This window comes from Netta rufina (genome assembly GCF_964035555.1).
Source record: "Netta rufina genome assembly, chromosome: 23".
Lineage (NCBI taxonomy): Eukaryota > Metazoa > Chordata > Aves > Anseriformes > Anatidae > Netta > Netta rufina.
The window spans coordinates 1028351-1047912 of record NC_140147.1 but is presented as its reverse complement, the minus strand read 5'-3'; the positions used below and the strand labels follow the sequence as shown (position 1 = coordinate 1047912).

At 49.7% G+C, this 19562-nt stretch overlaps 1 protein-coding gene across 1 annotated transcript; it reads right to left on the bottom strand.

The window, feature by feature from the left end:
* Window positions 1-377: 377 nt before the first annotated feature.
* On the bottom strand, window positions 378-17956 carry KPNA6 (karyopherin subunit alpha 6). Its single transcript, XM_084300824.1, has 14 exons — window positions 17825-17956; window positions 10079-10212; window positions 9244-9339; window positions 8860-8959; window positions 8463-8557; window positions 7387-7518; window positions 7072-7160; window positions 5956-6055; window positions 4782-4945; window positions 4311-4389; window positions 3820-3945; window positions 3081-3208; window positions 2399-2577; window positions 378-1412 (listed from the first exon to the last, which is right to left on the bottom strand). Exons 1-14 carry the CDS (start codon window positions 17826-17828, stop codon window positions 1228-1230), a joined length of 1611 nt encoding a protein of 536 aa, XP_084156950.1. The 5' UTR covers window positions 17829-17956; the 3' UTR covers window positions 378-1227.
* Between the last annotated feature and the right edge of the window lie 1606 nt (window positions 17957-19562).

Here is a 19562-nt window from a genome sequence, read left to right as displayed (position 1 = left end):
AGCGGTAGCCGCGGCGGGCAGCCCCGAGGACTACAACTCCCGGCGTGCCCCGCGCGGGGCTCTCCGCGGCCTCTCCAGGACTACAACTCCCGGCGTGCCCCGCGCCCTCCCCCTCAGCAGCCCTCGCAGAGGGCTGGGGCCCGGCCGAGCCTTCAACCCCGCCCCTCCCCCGCCCCCCAAGGCCGTTACCCGCCTCACGGGGCCGCTTTCCCTGCATATTTATATATTTTTATATAAAAATACAGAGATTTGGGTTCTTTTCCTGAAGTAAATGTACATGATGTGACCGGGGTAAAGCCCGAAGTGAGGCGCAGTCAGCACCACACAGCCCTTAAACCACCCCCACCCCACCCCAGGTCAGAAAAAAATAAAGAAAATGCAGAACTCAGAGCGTGTTCTCACAGGAAAAAAAAAAAAAAAGCTTTCAAGTAACGATGAGGGTGGGTTTCAGCACTTGAACAGTTCTGTGACTCCGATCAGTAGCAATGCAAACAAAGCCTGTGCAGGCAGCACCCTGCCCTCAGCTACCAGCGCTCCTGGTGCTTTTCTCCTTGTGAGTGCTACCAGCAGTTCTTCGGGAACACGAAAATCTAGGCCGAGGGAAGACTCCTTCCCCCAGAAAACTCATCCCAGGAGGGGGAGAAGGTCGTCCCGCTTCTTTGTCCATTTACAGCATGTCTCAGGGGAACTCAGCTCTGTCAGGACTGTCCACTCAAGGAGGGTCGCAGAAAGGCCAGGGCCAAACTTTGCTCTTGGCAAATTAGAGTCTTTAATAAGAGTAATATGTGCAAAAAATTAAATAGATCAACCCAGGTTTCCAGAATTATTGTTGTCAGAATGCTTACTTTCTATTTGTGTTCTTACCCAACCCAATGCTGAAATCTCAATTAAGTACCCGAGGTAAGAAGTGACATTTGGGAGAGATCACCACAAAGAAAAAACCCCGAGAGGTGCAATCTGTTACCTCAGTGTTCTTCCTCCACCCAGATGCCTGCATTAAAGACACATATGCAGCAGCAAAAAGAAAAAATGTGCAAGATATCCCCTCCTTTCCATGAGGACAAAGCACTGTTTCTAGTTGTTTGAAGGAAGAATTGTTTCCTAACAGGTGGAGTGGGTGTTCAGCCTTCCATTTGCAAGGAGGAATGGGACAATCAGCTGCTCCCAGTTGCTTTCTGGCAAGTTTGTGGTGGTGTTTTTGTTTTGTTTTTTTTCCCCCCGGACACATTATAGCTGGAAACCTTCCATGGGGGCTTCAGCTTGCTGGAAGATGAATTGCTGCTGGTTCTCATCTACCTGGGGAGCTAGGGTGGAGTCATCCTCTACTCCAAAATAGTGCTCAATCAAGTCAAAGGCCTTCTGGTAGATCTCTTGGTTCTCATGGCTCTGCAGGAACTCTATCTTATCCAAGCCTTAGAGAAGAAAAAAGTGAAATGCAATGAAACAAGGAGATCCTGTTGTTCAGTGTCCCAAATCCATCCTCCACCCTTCCCCCTATTCACTACAAGACCCTTGTCTGTGTTAGATTAGCATTTTGTGAGCAGCACTAACAGCTAAAGCCAACTAACAGCTAAAACTATCCCTGTTTCTCCAGAGTTGCTTGTGGACTTAATCTGTATCGGAAAGCATTAATGCCTTTCCAATTGTAGGTTTAGCTGATACAGCTAAAGCAGAGAGCTTTACCGGCTCTCCAGCAGAGAGCTGCGAGCACAAAACCAATCATCAGTGAAATTAATATCACAGTCTGTGAAAAGTTTGGCAGTTGCAGGGGGAAGGAGGTAGGGCCTGTCCCAGTAATCTCCAGCAGAAGGGCAGCAACAGCTTTAGCTGTCCTAATTAAATCCACTGCTGAACAGGAAGCATCCAAGCATTACATATTCAAGAATTTCAAGAATTATTCTTACTGGGACACACGATGTAACAGTCAGTGAGAGGGCAAAAAAGACGCTGGCAGTATACAGGACATTTCAGACCAAAATAGGAACTGTTCCTCAAAGCATTAGGAACAGGACAAGAAACACCAAATTAGGCCTCTCTGGGGAAAAGCTAAGTCTCTCTGGATTTCCATCATACAACTGCAGCAAGAAGAGTCACGGACTTCTTGCTTAGCTCAGCTTATTTTGATTAATATTCCCAACAGCACGAGCTACAATTACGCAGTTGGCATCCAGCTCTAAGAAACCCAGATAAGTATGACAGCTTTTGCTTCCTAGTGCTTTGTCTTATGCTGTGTCGTAAGACTCTAAAAAAAGACAGCGTGATCTATTATTGGAGCAAATACTGACTAATTTAGAATATACCAAATCCCTTCACTAGTTGGAAAAGCAACCAAAAACCACCTAGCATCAAACCTTTCAATAAAATCTATTGTTTTCAAAGACTACCAACCACAACCTACCGTACGCCTCTTCAATCAAGCTACAGTAAGGGTTGATGCCTGTCCCGCTCTGGTTGGCTTCTTGCTCTCCAAGCCTCAGGATGTTCTCCAGGCCGTTCAGCGCCACCTGAACAATCTTGGAGTCCATGACAGTCAGCAGGTCACAAAGAGGCTTGATGCAACCCAAGTTTACCAGGTATCTAAAGAGAGCACCAAGAACACACATTCACCTTCCAGGATAGCTAGCATCCCCTTTGCTCCGTTATAAAGAACAGAAGTGAGTCAAACTAAAATATATTGCTTTATTATGTAAGATTTCTATTTTGCAAGGCTAATTTTTAGCTACTTATCTGCATTTGTATACAACCCCTCCCTTTTTTATTTTTATATAATAATTTTCTTGAAATGCAGGTACTATTCAAATTAGATCCACACTGGATTTTAATCAGTCACCAAGTTTGGACATTTAGCCTAGTCTAAGCTATATAAACAGGACGGGAGGGAGTAGTTTGGACTGGCTTATCCTCAATTCAGAATGAAACTAGTTTCACAGCATGTGACCTGTATAGCTTGGCCTGTGTCTCAGGTACTCTCCCTGAGGTTCTCCAAATTAGCCCCTTGTTACTTATTCTTGCAGTTCCCATAAAGACAAAGCTACCATACATTCAGACAGATCTCCCTTAAGAGGAGCCCCAGGGAGTACCTGATCTGTTCAGGAGTTCCTCCTGACGTTGCATTTGTAATTGCCCATGCTGCCTCTTTCCTCGTACGGAATTCTGCTTTCTGCAAGATTTCTATCAGTACCGGGAAAATGTTTGCATCTATGACTGCCTGGGGAGAGAGAATAGTAAGAAGTGTTTGAATTGACAACATGGTTTCTAAAAAGGCTATTAAGAAACCTGAACAAAATCTCTACTTTCATTTTCCAATTCAGAAAGAACTTTCCAAGCTATTCCCTTCAATGATTCCTCCATTTCATTCTTCAGCCAGATCCTAGTAATGCAAGATACCCAATTCTGTAACCAGCACAGTGATCTTTATTATTACATCAATACTGTAGGAATGCTTTCATCATTTATCTGCCTTTGTACATAGGTCATTGAAAGGATAATTAAAATTCAACAACCTACAAATTTTCAAAGGGGTATTTCTAATTGCATATAGAGAAACTGGGGCTGTCTCTCTCATTATTCCAATGATCCAATCTGCGGGACTCATTTCAGCCCAGTCTTTGTAGGTACAATTAGCTTTTTTTTTTTTTTTTTTAAAAAAAAAAGCTTTTGTGTGGCAGATGGCTACGTGCAGAAGTCTGCAAATAACTTCCAAATAAAGGATATGGAAAAACCAGCCTCCAAGTATCAGATATGAAAAAATGCAAGTTCTTCATGCTGAGCTTGGAATCTAGGATTTTTACAGATGGGTTAAATGACTCGATGCTGTACCTGTATTTGTGCTCTGTTTCCTGCTGTGATGTTAGATATAGTCCAGCAGGCTTCTTTCCTGATTGACTCCTTGGGACTACTTAATAAGTGAAGAAGACACGGCAAGGCTGAACAGTTCAGAATCACCTTTAGAGAAAGAAAGTAGTAGTTAGATCACCAGTATCAGGCAGAAAGTTAAATGCTTTCCATTTTCACACAGGGAATATGCCGTATGGGCACTCCCTGACCTTTTAGGGAAGGGGGGGAGCAATGGCACTTCTACATTATGTAGTAAAGAAAGGTATCCCACCCCACCTTCCAAAACAGAGTTTTTGAAACTGCACCAAAAATACACTTTCCAGAGTAACAAAAAAAACAAACAAACAAAAAAAAACACACAATAGAAAAGCAAATGGTGCACCTTGATCCTAGGAAAATTTGCTGCAGACAAATATTATGAAGAGTTGTACTCCTCTTCAGGTGCATCTGTAAAACATTCCTATCCCCCTCACCTGGGTCTGGATGTCGTCTCCTGTCACGATGTTGCCAACCGCTCGCAAAGCTGGGGAGGCCACTTTGTAGTCATTGTGCCTGCAAGGAAGATGGTGCAAGGACAACAAATAGATCACTGCACCTGGATATTTAGGAAATCCTCTCTCCAGTCTCCCATCTGCATTACTTAGTATTCCATTCCCTAGCATACACTCTAAGTATCAGTCCAAACCTGTGTTTAATAAGTTCTTCTTAGTGTACAGCATTAACCAGCACTCCAGCACTAGAAAATGCTCTGCCTCTCTCAGAAAGAGGAGGCCGATAACCTACAGCTCCCACCCTGCTTCAGACCCTCTTTTGTAACTGCCCCAGCAGAGCTGGTTAAGGCAGTGCCCGGATCCTGCCCCCACAAGGTGGGGAGAGCTCTGATGATTTGGGAGTGAACTGCTGCCCAGTCCCACTGGGCTGGAGCAGTGAGACAAGATACTTACATTAACAGCTCCACCAGTCGCCGACACACGCCCGAGTCAATAACTGCTTGAATTTTCTCATTGGGGCCATCTGATAAATAGGAAAGAGCCCAGCATGCATCTGCCAGCAAGTCAGAGTCACTGTTGAATAATAGTCGGGACAACACTGGCAGGCAGGGAGATACCTACAACAACAGCCACCACCCCGCATTAGTCACAGCCTGTCAAGGACCACCACATTTGCATACCAACACCACACGGCCACGCTGACTGACAAGATAACAATATTGAACGTCCACAGCTTCCTTCCCCAAAGTCAGCAGCTGCCTTGCTGGTTTACGTACCTCGTAATCACGGCTTAAAGTTACCTCAACAGCTTTAATACTAAACTGAAATTACATCCCTTCCTCTCGGACCAAGTGTAGACTCCTGAGACGAGTGCTACCATGCACGCGGCAGTTTGGAAGCTCCTTCCATTTCTTATGCAAGAGCACTGCTCCAATTCTTGTTCTCACTAACCCTAAAAAGCTCAGTATTCAGAACACCAACAGTTATACTTCCAAGTGCTTCAAGTATTTGTTTTTATATTTACACTCAATTTAGATTTCACCCCTCACTGCAGGCTTCCCAGCTTTGATAAGGAAGCTTTCATTTTAAAAACACACAAAAAAACCTCACTGATCTAAAACCATTTCAGATTTACCAAACCAAAAAGAACGAGACTGATCTGAACGACCAGCAGAACTTTCTGTTAGTGCCACTGGCATACCAGGGAAGGGCAAGAAGAAAGCTACCACAGCTGAAACATAGATACAGAGCTCCTGTTTTGTAAAATCTGGATGCCTCAGAATTGAGTTTTCAGTCTAAAACTCAAAGTTGCAGGCTTCCAGCAATCACAAAAAAAAGAGTTCAGGGTAGCCCAGAGTACATGCTACTTACACAGAAGTCTGCATTTGCCCCTTACTCAAGGGGCTTAAGCTGATGGGCTGCCAACAGAGCCATGCAGCGAGGTTGGCAGAATATTAAACAGGCACTCAAATATCTGCTGAACACTAAGATCCACCTCAGCAGGAAGAACCTCACCCCGTTCCCTCCCAGAACATCTTACAGAAGTCCAACGGCCAAAAATAATTTAGACAAACATCTTGGCTGGGTGTCTCCCCATCACATCTGCCAACGAGGCATTTACTCTCACCTTATCGAATTCGGGCGGCGGACTCTTCCCTCTGCATAAGTTCGACAAGGCCCAGACAGCATTTCGTGTCATTGTCAACCTGGTGGACTTTGTAAGGAGCCTAGAGAGACAATTACCATGCGTTACCCTTGGTGCAGAACGTAAGTTGCTGGAAACCAGCAAGGGAATCAAAAAAAATAAAACACTTGTACGACTGTAAGGAAGTCAAACCACTATTCCACTTGCTGTAGTAGCTCAAGCCATGCCCTTTGTCACTCGAGCCTCTCAATGAGCAAGAAGAGGAGTGAAACAACTACTTCTAGAACAAGCAGCTACTTTCCTAACACTACAGTGACATGGAACAGGCAAGCTCCATGCTGGACAAGTTGCAGAAAGCAGTGTAAGTTAGTCAAATGCAGTTCCAAGATCAAACTCAGCCCAGACACTCGCACCAGAGGTGAGATGGCCTCTCAGTGGCCAGCTGACAAACTGCTGCCTCTACTCTGCAGTGAAGACGGTAAGTCCTGGGGGCTGAGGAATGCTTCGGTCAGTTATTGCTGAGAGAGAGGACTGACAGGAGGACCAGTATAGCAAACCAGGTCATTTGTAACAAAGCATCAGTTTGCCAAGGATGGGATACAGCAAACAATCGCTTCCAAAGCAGGGAGTGATGCTGGAGAGCACACTCCTGACAGCCAGATCTTCTGACTGTGGTGGGATGCACCACACCTGAGAGCTCAGAGGCAAGGTGGTGTGCAGAGACCTGCTTCCCTTTCCTCAGTCCTAGAGAAGCCCACTCAGACAAGCACCTGAAATCCACAGCATAAGCACGAGAACAGGCATTTGGAGGGACACAGTGAAACAGCAAGGCCTATGGCTTCAGAGAGGCAAGCACACTGCAACAGCACCCGCTGCAGGTTCAGAGCAGTGTAAAGGTTTGTGAGAAGGCATGTTATCTACCAAGTCCCACTAGTTATCAGATACTTGTCTGAGCTGCCAGTTTATCATCTGGTACCAATGGTTTGATTCCCATCAACACACATTGCTAGGGAATCTGTTCATCCAGCTCAAATATTGCTCTGCTGCAGTGCAGTGGGACTTCACAAAGTGTATTGGCAAGTATTCATGGCTACTCACATTAACAAGGGAGGAAGAATAGCGCAGTTAAGGACATAATCTCTACACACAGAGCTGTCTCCAGCAATGTTCCCCAATGCCCAGACAGCCTGAAAGGAAACAGCAACAGTTTTAGCATTCACGCAGTTTCCAAACAGAGGAAGAAAAGGGTAGTGTGCTAAGAAAGCATTTTCCTGTAACTCCAGGTAACAGACACTTCAGTTTGTGGTCTGCAGCCAGCTCTCAGACTAGTCACTTATTTTAAACATTGCATTTTAATTGTGTGCAACCCACTGTGGTTCATTCCCTAACCCCAAAGAAAGAAGCGAACCTTACCTGTTCTTGAACATCCTCAAAGTCAGAGTTTAACAGCTCTATAAAGATAGGAACTGCCCCGGCCTCAATAACTATTTTTGTTTGTTGGGAAGTTCCCGACGCAATATTCGTCAGTGCCCACGCTGCTTCAAACTGAAACGAGTAGAAAAGAGAAGTGTGAATAAAATAACCGTGACGTAGCGAGGTATTTGCTATTAAATTTCAGCTACAATTCTTTCATCTTCTCTTAAAACACTTGAGAAAGCATCCCCCAACAAAACACCTCAATACCCTAAGAAAAAGATCTTTCTTGTACAGTAGGAAAAACCCACACCTGCCTCCTCATTGGCTCAGCTGAATGAGTGAAGACATTTACCTACACAACCACTTTCCTGTATGAAAGTGAAGATGCATAGCCCAGAAATACACAGAACAGGAAGCTTTATCTATTCAGTGCGAGCACTTCCAGCCCACCCTCTCATCTGGCTAACACTACAAAGATGCCTCATGATACGTGGCCCTGGGCCAGAGGGAAGATAGAAAATTATGAAGGCAGCCATCAGCTCTGAGATCCAACTCCATGTATGGAAGTATCTTTAACTCCTGCAAGATAACTATAGTTATTACCAAGCTGGAAGGAATCTCAAAAAGCCATCTAGTCCATCCCTCTGCCCCACGGCAGGGTCAGTACTACCTATGTCACTTCTAACAGCCACTTAGCCTGTTCTTGAAAGCCTCAAATAATGGAGGTTTTTCCTTACACAATTGCTCCCTACACATTTCCTCTGTGGCTCCTCTAGCTTCCAGCAGCAACATCAGACATAGGAACGACAAATTCCCCTCTGCTACAATTGAAATACAGTTTTTCATTATTTTTGCCAGCGTTCTTCCAAGAACTGAATTTAGAGCAATCTATAACTTTTCTGTTGCTCCTTTCCAAGCATTAAAACTATCTTTATCTTCTCCCATATATCATACACCCTGCATCTTTTGGGTTCAAAACCACTTTTCTCTAATAGCACCAGTGGGTTCATGCTGCTCAGCTGCAAAGATTTAACAGCTACGCGCCGTGAAGAATTCCTAACAGGCTGCTTTACCTGTAGCGTGCAATTTTCACTTCTTTTCAGGAATTCAACAAATCTGTCCACCACTCCTTGAGTGTTTATCACTTCATCTATTGGAGGATTTGGCTCTGAAATAGTAATGCAGTGTCAAAATAGTATATAGGTCTAATAGAAGGGAACAACAAGCATGAACTATTGTTGTCCTGAATGGTTTCAAGCTGTACTGAACTTGGCAGGACAGCTCCTCAGAATCACTTTCAGTAACACACATTAAATTGTAAATAGTTAGTAAATTTACTAGGTTATCAAGTTTCTAGATTATAGCCTTCCCCAAACTCAAAGCTGGGGATTTGTACAACACTTCAAGTGCACAAATACTTCTGAAATAAAGCCTATGCCAGACCCAAGGGCAGGGATGAGGGACTTTTACCTTTGGAAAGTAGCTTCCTGAATTTCTGTGTGGTTGCTAGCTGTAGGTCAGGGTCATCTGAAAAAAGCATCTCTACCATCTCTCTTGTGATCACTCCCTCCTGAAAGGAGACAGAACAACAGTTCCATGTCACATGAAGCTTATTTAAGGTATCTCAATCAAGGCAGCCTACCACAATGTTGTGCTAGCTGTTAATCCAGAGATGCGCTGTCTGAGATTACAGCGCACTATCTGCTTCCTCGCAGACTTCTCCAGTTTGTTGTAGTAGTACTAGCAACATTCCCCAAACCAGGGAAAAACAAACAGGTTGCAGTTTATCAGTTTTAAATCTATCAGCATTAAATCTATCTGAAGGCATGATCGCAGCAAGGAGAGGCACCTTACCCCACATGTTGTGGAACTAACATAGGAATCCACGAGGAGGCTATCAAACATGGAGGCATCTTCATTGATCAGTTCCACGTTTCTTCTTTTAAAGAGCTGACGGGGAACAAAACACGGGAGTCATTATTAGAAAGCAATGATTAACAGTCTTCACAAGTAGACATTCTTGTTCCTCAAACAAGATACCGCCAGCTGTAGACGAAGCGTAACCTGAATAGAAAAGTAGTCATTAATAACAGCTCTGCACACTGAACACTAGCTTGGCATACAAGCCCTGATAATAAAACACGCTAAGGCTTGCTCTCAGATATGCAAATGCCCAAGTCACTGAAGCACTGGTATAGGCAAGTGCAGAATTTGGCCTAACAAGTTAGGGAAAACAGGGAGAAGACAGCTTGTAGACGATGCAATCATTTAGTCTGAGCCACACGGATCACCCGAGAATCACCTTTCACTTTCTCAGACTCCCAGCAAAACAAAACAAAAAAAAAAAACACACAGCTCAGAGTGAAGAAATGCATGCAGCCCATACTTTCACTTACTCTCCCTGCTTCTGGTTGAAGCAACTCCATTCACTAATTAATTAAAAAGTTAAAAACAAGGATCTGTGAACAAAAACCTTCAGTACCGTAAAGACAAAGTGCTTGGAGAGCCCTTGGTGTGAGCGACACTCTGTGCTAGGTACAAAGGAAGAGCAAAGGAAAGTCTCAGAACAGGAAAAATAAGAGGACTGCCAACAAACCTTAATGCACAGATCCTTGAAGATTCCCGTTTGGCAGCAGCACAATCTTGGTTGTGTTAAGGCTGTACACAAGCTAGTCAAGATGAGAGTTACCTGTTGCTCTCGTTTCTGTTTGCGCAGTTGAATTCCTTCCTCTTCTCTTCTCCGACGCATTTCCTCAGGATTTAGGGCTTTGTTCTTGTAACTCTTCATTCGATAGTTATCCTTGCCAGGACTCGCCATGGTTTCTGTGAAAAGGAAAAGGCCTCAGATTTCTGGTCACTCTCTGTTCCTTTACCAGCGTGTCATTTTCAACGAGAACGTCGGTGCACATAAAAAAGCAAAGAACAGCCAGATTAAATGGACTTTTAATGTAAAAAGCAAGAGCTGGTCTCTTACACGCTGAAGTAAAAGCTTCAGGCCGGAATATGACCCTGACACTAGTTCAGGTGATGTGTTGTTGAGGCAAGACTGTTATTAAGTTTGTAGGAAGCAGAGCAGATTTACTGCTCTGAAAGGAACCTGAATCCAACGCCACAACACTGGAGCAGGTCACCCATATGAAAAGCTTCTCCTCAGAGAGCTTCACCGTCCAGGAGGTGTGTAACTAAGTTCTAGCTTGGTGTTAGATCTTATTTCCCTTGTACCATCAGGGAATAACCCACACCTTGACATCCCTTTGCCACAGACATCTGCTGAAGGCCGTTCCTATTGCCAGTGGGTGACTGCACCAACTTCAGCATTTCGGAGCAGCCCGTGGAAGCACCAAACCACACCTGCATGGCAAAAACCCAACAAAGCTCGCAGTAAACTGCAGCCTTGATTTTACAACTCCACTAAAAACACAGCCAAGAGACAAGCTGCACATATCACAGGCCACGTTTGCCCTGCCAGCCAGCTTACTGCGAGGGTTCAGTACCTGACCTACTTATTTTGCTGCCTCATATCTGACTAACGCAGTCCTTCAAACCTGATTACTCGTCTATTTGCCTCCTAGTCAGGGAAGTGACACTGCTGTTTGGCAGAGTAAAAACCACCAGGGCCAAGCAGCAACCTGAACACTGCTGTACCCAGCTACAACCCCCTGCTTCGACCACATCCACTCCTTTTTCCATTTTCCCAAACGCTCCCTTTCTCCCGTTTATGAGACAGATCCCTTGGATTCTCTTCCGTGCCCTTCCCAGAGCAGGAAGGAAGCAGTGATAATGCAGAGCAGCAAACTGCCCGTTAGCCCTGAGACCAGCCAACAATTCCCTGGCAGTCTGCAGGACACCAGTATCTGTGTTTTGTCACCTGCCCCGAGCAGCTGTGAAGCACCCTGTGAAAGTCGGCAGCTACCTCCTCGGACCTCCTCCTTCAACCCTTAAGCACTCCTCAGGCACGTTGCTTACAGAAAGTCCACGTCTGACTTATCAGCTGCCTCCAGCCACCCTGGAAGCCCTCCAAGATCAGCTGGAGAAGTTTCAGACCTTGCTGCCTTCCTGCTAGCAGGGCCCACAGCCGAGCCAAAGACAGGTACAGTGTACAGCTGTCCAGCAGCTCACTGCTGTGGAAAGAGGAAACAACCAGAAGAATTCACGTTAACATGAGGAAACAAAATACTTTCAGTTATAGGATTTCAAGACAATACCTGCAGACACTAAACATTAGGAGAGCCACGCTCCTTTTCATGGAATCTGCTTTCTGAGGGGGCATTCCCTTCCCTGGTCAAATCAGCAAGGACATTCTTGTGAATGGCAACAGATAAAGCAAAAACACCACCAAAAAAAAAAAAATCAAGTTCCTCTGGTCACTTGCACTGCAACAACCACACATGCCCCTGGCAAACAGTCCTGACCCCGTTCTGAAGCTCAGCTGACCCCAGAGACATCCCGAAGCTTGAGGAGGTGTAGGCACAGCAGGCTGCAAGCTTATTGGCACCTCTGAGGCTGAAAAGAAGCCACCAGCTCTTCATCAGTAAGCAGCAGTATTCCAGTGCTGTTAGAAAGCCTTGCAGTAAGTTGTTTAGGACGCAGTAGCTCTATGAAAAAGGGACTGCATCGTACATGAGCACCACCAAGGAAAACACACAGAGCCTCCAAAGAGAGTGGAGGGCTGAAACAAGTCAGAGCAGGGCTCCTTTTTCCCTGAGCTCACCTCTCACAAGGCAGAGGTTCAGAGGAATAACTGGCATGTTTGTAAAGGCGTCTGACACACCTACCGCGTCCTCAAGGACCACTGACACGGCAAGGAAGCAGCCTGAAGCTCTCAGAAGCCAGGCCCCTGCTCCCCCTTGGCCATCCCCCTTCCCAGCAGAGCTGTATGCCAGGGTGGAGGGGAGAATCTTTGTTATTTTTGACCGAGTAGCAGCTACTTCAGGAGGCAGAAGACAAAACGTACAGGGGGTTGTTTATAGATGATCTTCCAGGAGCAAGGCGTCATCTACACGCAGATTTTAATTCAGGAATTAAATGTCACCATTGCCATTGGTTCAGCTGGTGAAGCATCCCTGTGACTGCCCCAGCTCTAAGGGCTGATACGGGCACATAAAGGAGTAACAGCTTAATTCAGAAGGATCACAACAGAATCCCTAACAGACAGATTGGCTACCTCCCTTCGGAAGGCAAAGTCCCCAATTAAAAGGTAGTTTTTAAGGAAGGGAGGACAAAAAAGTGGTTAAGTGGCTTAGCATTATGCCCGGGATTACCAGCCAGTTGGTCACACAAACAGCTGAGTGGCACATGACAGTCGAGCTGCCCGGGGACTTGCACAACCCCGCTCCCAGGCACACCCTGGCAGCCTGGAGCTGGGTGGCAGCGCAGAGAAGGAACCCGGCCAGGCACCAAGGTCTCACACTCAGCGTGTGCTATGCCCCACAGCATGAGGCTGCTGATTTCAGGAGCTCTGAGCACCACCGTGACACTGCAGGGACCCCCATGGCTGGACACCCACACACCTCCGTGCAACCATCACTGGTTTCCTACTTCATTTTGCGCACACACCTCCTCAGGTCCTTTCCGTTGACTGTTTCCAGTCCATCCTGTCCCAATCCTTTGGCCTTGGAATGCCAATTTGTGATGTTACCTCCCATCTCTATGGCAGCAACATCACCGGTGCAAGATTCTAACTCCACGGTGAGCTCAGCTGACGCTGTCAGCACCAGGCTGCAGCAAACACGTGGAACAGAACTGACAGCAGGAGGCCCAGCACATCCAAATTCTCTGCACAAAACATCTGGCTCATCCAGTATATCTGCAAGCCAGGCTTCGGCAGCGTTAACTATTAACTGAAATCCTACCCACACTAAGCCAGGCTGGAGGGGCAGTCTGATTCTCTGATCAGGAGAAGCACTCATCCACAATCATCTGCGAGTGATGCGCAGGCAATGCTCAAGCCACACATTTGCACTTTGCAACTGACCATCAGTTGTTGCTCTGAGAAGTTTCTGCTTTTATAGAAAAGCTCTTGACTAAGCAGCACTGGAAACCTACCTAGGGCACGTTTCTTTCAGCTGCTGGAAGTTTCAGCAGCCACCAAAACCCCCACAGAGCGCTAGGACAGCGCCTTGCACTGCGCCTCTGCTAGGACAGCTTTCTCCTCTGACAAGCAGCTAGGCCCTGCCTTGCATCAAGATAGCATCGGCTCACGCCCTGGAATTACAGAATCGTTCTGATGTTGTTCCAGGCACAAGTCCTGGGCTCTGGGCTTCCCTGCAGTGCCCCACGGAAGCTTCCTCCTGCACCGCAGCGCTCAGCCCGGCAGCAGCTCCCCCGAGCAGCCTGCAGCTGCCCCAGGGACCCTGCTCCAAATTATCGAGTTAATTCACTCTGGGAATGCTTTCAGGTGGTCCATGAGCTGAGAATTCTCTTGCAGGAGCTACAGGAACAAACCTGGGGGTGAAGGTTAATGGAACAATACCTGCTCAGTTCCCTGTGTAAAGGAAACCCCTTGGGGAGGCCGCAGAAGTTTGGCTCCTGCTGTAGGTTTTGCTGGCAATGGTTGGCTTCAGTGAGGAGAAATCCTCCTGTGGTCATGTAAGCCAAAGAACGAACAGAACACCACACTCCTCCTTACCCTATATTGAACGATGAGAAAGTTTTCACCAGGTCAATGAAAAAGCAGGGTGAAAGGTGGACTCTGAAGGCTCACCAGAGCCCTCAGGTCCCGTAACCACCCACGGAGAAGCCAACAAAGCCACAGCACTCAGCCAGAAAGGCGACTCCAGGGTCACTGCTACCACGCCAGGACTGTAACGGCTTCTCAAGACCACTGAATCACCACCCAGCCTTGCTTCCTTCCAGCTGACGCTCTCCCCACTGCTCTGCCTTACAGAACACAACTGCTTCCAACAGTTCGGCTGCTGCTGAAAGCCTCCAAGCTGAGTCACTGCAGGGGCTCGCACGTCTAAATCAGGACTTGTGCTGCTGAGTCAGCCTGGAGGGACAGAACAGAACAGTTACACTCACAGATCTCACCAGGCGCTTTTGAGCCAAAACTCCCTTCCACGAAGGCAATCTTTGTAAGGAGTCTACTACAGTCCTGGTGCTGGCCACAGGACACGTACCTAAGACCCCTGGCCAGCAAGGAGGGCTGACAGCCCCGTGTGTGGAGTTCAGTACAGCAGCAGAGTTACACAACGGCAATGAACAGCATGAACTTGGTCAGTTACAAGGAAAGAAAAAGCCCTAAGCTCCACAAATAAGAGCAAAACACAATCAATTAACTAAAAAGATGCATCTGACAACCTTGCTGCTTACATCCCTCAGGTCTCTCCAGTCCAAAAGCTCACCTGAGGAACCTCCTGCCACCTGCCTCCCTGCAGGCCCTGACCCACAAAGATCAGCACAACGGCACCAAACAAAACAGCATTACGGATTTCTGAAGTGTCTCTAAACCTGAAACCTGTCTCCACACAGCCAAGCATTAACCACCCATTTCTCTGTAAGCGTGGCTCTGAAGACCACAGCTGATGTCTTGCAGCTGTAACAGGAATAACAGCCAAGCTTTGCTTGAAGTAAGTTTGTAAACCCCCTCTAAACTTACTTGATGATTAGCGGTGCTTGTGTGAATTTTCTGTTTCTTCTGTCTTATTTGTGAAAGCTCCTGAAGTTTGACAAGCAACAGAAAGAAAAGTTCTTCTGAACCTCAGACACGTAATGCGTTACACACCACCACAGGCACGTCTTCAGTCAATTCTTAAAGGGATGTTTAAAGCAGCTGCTTTACGACATGGCATAAAGGTTCTTCGTGACAGCAGCTACAGACACAGACCCAGCTTCAGAGGAGCGTGTCCAGGACAACTTAATGGTTTAGTTGGGAATGGAGAAAGCGAAGCCTAAATAATCAGTGCTTCCTGAACACAAACTAAGTGAAGTTGGTTATGCTGAATGTACACAAACAGTTGATTAACGTGCACTGCATGCAGAGGCAGCTCCGAGCTGCTGGCAGACACGAGCCCAGGACAGGTTCCTACGCTGAGCCTCTCATTTTATACTGAACCTGTCATTTTGATGGTTTTGTAGTGAAAAGTAAATTGGGAATAAAATCGCTTCATTGCTCAGAAGGTGACGGAGGGAAAAGGAAACCAAACAACTACAGGAGGAGTCCTGCCAAGCAAGCAGCAACTCGAGGCTTTTCCTCCACAGCCCTGCAGTGACCCAGCCGCTGCTAACCCTGGAGGAGAGGCCAAGCGCTGCGCTCTGTCGCTCGCTTGCTCGTTTCATTCTGCTTTCAAGTCCTCCTGCAGGTTCTCCGAGTGCCTGCTCCAAGCGAGCAGAGGCAGTAGTCTTGCAGAGAGGTCTCAGACACCAAGCTGCTGCCACCCGGGGCCGGGTGCTTGTCGTGGAGTACACGGTGTGCTCTCAGAGCACTTATCCCCGCAGTTATTTGGCTGTCTGGTGCAGCAGTCGCCGTTGGCTCATTCCCGTCGGTTTTCGCTGCGAGAGCCAGGGCCGTGATATCACTGCAGGAATGTGCAACAGCCTCGCTGCTGCCTGCCGAGGGGGAGGGGAGCACAAAAATGCTCTTCGGAGGAATTAAGAGCCCTGCAGCACGCTTCTCTTTCGCCGTGGTCAGCCCGAGAGGAGGCCTCCCGCTGGCTGCCCGTGCCCGACGTCAGGAGAACTCGCTGTCCTTGAGTCTGTTTCTCTGAACACAAACTTCAACTCTACTTCCTCCTGACCTTTTCACCCCGAAAGCCTGGGGTTTGGCGCCTATAAATCCCCTTCAACCTGATTTACATGCCCCAAGACCTTCAGACTTCCTTAAGAGTGTATTGATGATCTGAGAAGCATAACTCCCTCTCACCTGAGGTCAGGGAGTCCTCCGTAACAGTTTCTGAACCAAGGATCAGCTCAAACTTGACCCAAAAGAGAGACGGGAGCCCTAGCACAGCCTGAAATAAAGTTGCAGAGAGCTACAGAATTCCAAAAAGCTCATCCCTCCCAGCACGTGCTTTTCTACAGAAACAAGCAGCATTGTGCTTTGATAAGCATGTTTGTCTGGGCTTCAGAAGTACAATAGCTGAAAAGTGAAAGGCTGGAGGAATTAGGACTTCCCCTATTACACCCACCACTTTGATGAGCAGGCTCCCCTTTACAAAGTTCATGTTTGCTCTCCCGAACTCAAGCAAACAAAGCAAAACAGCCAAGTAACTAGTTCAATTCATCAGCCACGAGAGCTCTGTTGAGAGCCTGACATTCCTGCTGCATGGGCTGAGCAGCACAGCAAAGACACCCGGACATTTGTAACCTGCACAGCCAACGAGGAAAGGACTGAGGGGCATTTCTAGGATTTTGGGCACTTCTAGGAGGCGAGACCAACGCTCCACAGCTCCCTACAAACCACAGCACCCCCGACCCACACCATGCAAAGCACAGCAGCATTCTGCCACAATTTAGACCTGTTAACCCAAAGCACTGAAAAAGCAGCCTTTGCTTATTTTAAAAGTTACTTTTAAAAGGTTTAAGTGGGAAGCACCGAATGGCCGCTGTCAGAAACGCTTCAAGCTCCAACGAGGAACCGCCGAGGCAGAGGGGGGAAGGACGGGAAAGCTCCTTCGAACACCCTCAGCCACAGAAAGCGCTCGCAGTTTCCAGACGTGCTCCAACAGGCCCGAGGACGTTTTTCTGCTCGAAGCTGCCGGCCGAGGTTTCTCACCAGGCTGCGTTGTGTTCCAGAAGCTGCTCTGAACGGGAGCTGCTGCAGCCGGGGCAGCCACGGCCTCACAGGAGGCGGCTGAGGAGCTGCTGACCCCTCGGGCAGGCCGCATCCCTCCACAAGGGGCATTTTTAAGGCTTCTGAGGACAAGCCTGCTTAAAAGCTGCTGCAGTTAAAAACTGAAAGACCTTAATTTTTACCTCAGAGACGAAGCTGGCGGGGAATGCTCCTGCTGCAGGCCTCGCTCCCCGCTCCCCTCAGCCCCCCAAAGCCCCCTCACCCCCTCAGGGAAGCGCCAAGGCCCCGAGAGGGGAGCCCCAGCTCACGGCCAGGATGGCAGAAACCCCCTGGCACCGCCGGACCCACCGAGGGGCAGCGCTCGGCGGTTAATTACGGTTAATTACCCGCCCCTAACGACAGCGCTGCGCCTCTGACAGGGCACGGGGCCGGCCCCGGGGGGGGCTCACGGCGCTGCCGGGACCCTCGCTGACAGGAGCGGCCGCTTGTGGCTGGGGTTTTGGGCCGGTTTAGAGGAGAATTGGGAAATCCGGGGGGGGTGGCGTGAGGTGAGGCACCGGCTCCCCCCGCCCGGGAAAAGGCCCTACCGGGGCCGCGCTGCTCGAGCCCTGCCCGCAGCCCCCGGCTCGCTGAGGGGCACGGGGCCGAGCCCCAGCCCCCCGCCCGGTCCCGTCCCCGGTCCCCCCGGTCCCGTCCCGCCCTCACCCATCGCGGCTCCTGAGACGGCGGCTCCCGGCGGCGGCCACAATATGGCGGGAGGGCGGCGGGGGGCGGGCGGCGAGCGGCCAACGGCGTCCGAGAGGAGCCAAACGGCCCCGAGCCGCGCGGGCCCGCCCCGGGGCGGGACGGGACGGGACCGGGGCGGGGGACAGACTCGGCCCGCCTCTAACGGCCGCCCCTGAGGCAGTTATGGCACCTCACGGTGGGGGCGTCACGGCCCCTCAGCCCCGTCACCTCAGTTATGGCGCCTCACGTTCTGTGCCCTCACGGCCCCTCAGCCCCGTCACCTCAGGTCCCCTCACAACCCGTCCCGTCGTGTCTGTCCCCTCATGTCCCCTCAGCCCCAGCCCGTCACATCCCATCCCCTCAGGTCCCCTCATGTCTGTCCCCTCACGTCCCCTCAGCCCCGTCCCTTCAGGTCCCCTCAGGTCCGCTCACAGCCCCTCAGCACCATCCCCTCAAGCCCTGTCCCCTCACGTTCTGTCCCCTCATGTCCCCCCAGCCCCTCACATCCCATCCCCTGAGGTTCTCTCATGTTCTGTCCCCTCACCTCTGTCCCCTCACATCCCCTCAGACTCCATCCCCTCAGCTCTGTCCCCTCAGCCCTGTCCCTTCATGTTCTGTCCCCTTGTGTCCCCCCAGCCCCTCACATCCACTCACATCCCATCCCCTCAGGTCCTCTCACGTTCTGTCCCCTCACACCTGTCCCCTCATGTCCCCTCATAATCCATCCCCTCACATCACCTCAGCCCCATCCCTCAGCCCTGTCCCTTCATGTTCTGCCCCCTCATGTCCCCCCTGCCCCTCACATCCCCTCACGTGCCAGGGGAGGCACTGAGGGGACACGGGCCCGATCCTGCTCCATGTGCAGCTCGGAGCAGGGCAGCACGCACAGCAACGCTCTAAGATGTCCTTTCATTATAAAGTGTTTTAAGGATCTGTGTCCTTCGCAGCTCCACGGCCTCCTGCGGCAGGGGCTGAGCGGCGCGGGGGGCATCAGGTGGCGCGTGGCCGGCAGTTCCCTCCCATGGCAAGGAAGACGTCAATGGGGACGTGGGGCAGGGTCAGGCAGTGGCTCCCGGGGCATCGCCGCAGCTGCCTGTGGGGAGAGAGAAGGGTGAGGGCAGCGGCATGGCGAGGTCGGACCCTGCACCCCACAGGAGTCCCTCTGGCGGGGCTCAGCACCCCCTTACCTTCCCGCAGGCTGCTCGGCACCCACCGGCTCCTGAGCCTCTGGAGCCGCGGCCAGGCTGGGACAGTCACCTGCCTCGATGGGGAACCTCCGGGCCTGCGGTGTTTCCTGGGAGCTCATGTCCGGGCCCTGGACGTGGCTGACGGGGGAGAAGGAGCCGTGAGCTGGCAGCACAGGGCCTGGCTCCTGAGATCCCCATCCCCACATTGGGGAGCACCCAGGGGATCGCCGGGGCCGGGTCTTGCCCTGCCGAAGGGCAGGAGGCACTGCCTGCTCTGGTTCCAGCTGCCCGGGCTGGCTGGATGTGCCCAGCTCGGTCTCACGGCTGCGAGGCAGCAGCAGGAGGAGGCTGGCACAGGGCATGGCCACTGCCTGCCCTCGGTGTCCCCGTGCTGGAGGTGCAGGAGGACACCGAGCAGCGAAACGTTCCCAGCACGCCAGCTCTGAATCCCCTTCTGCCACCCCCCTGCCTGCTCTGGGGAAAAAGGGGAAGGGACACGGAAGGGCAGCAACGGCAAAAGGAGGGGGAGG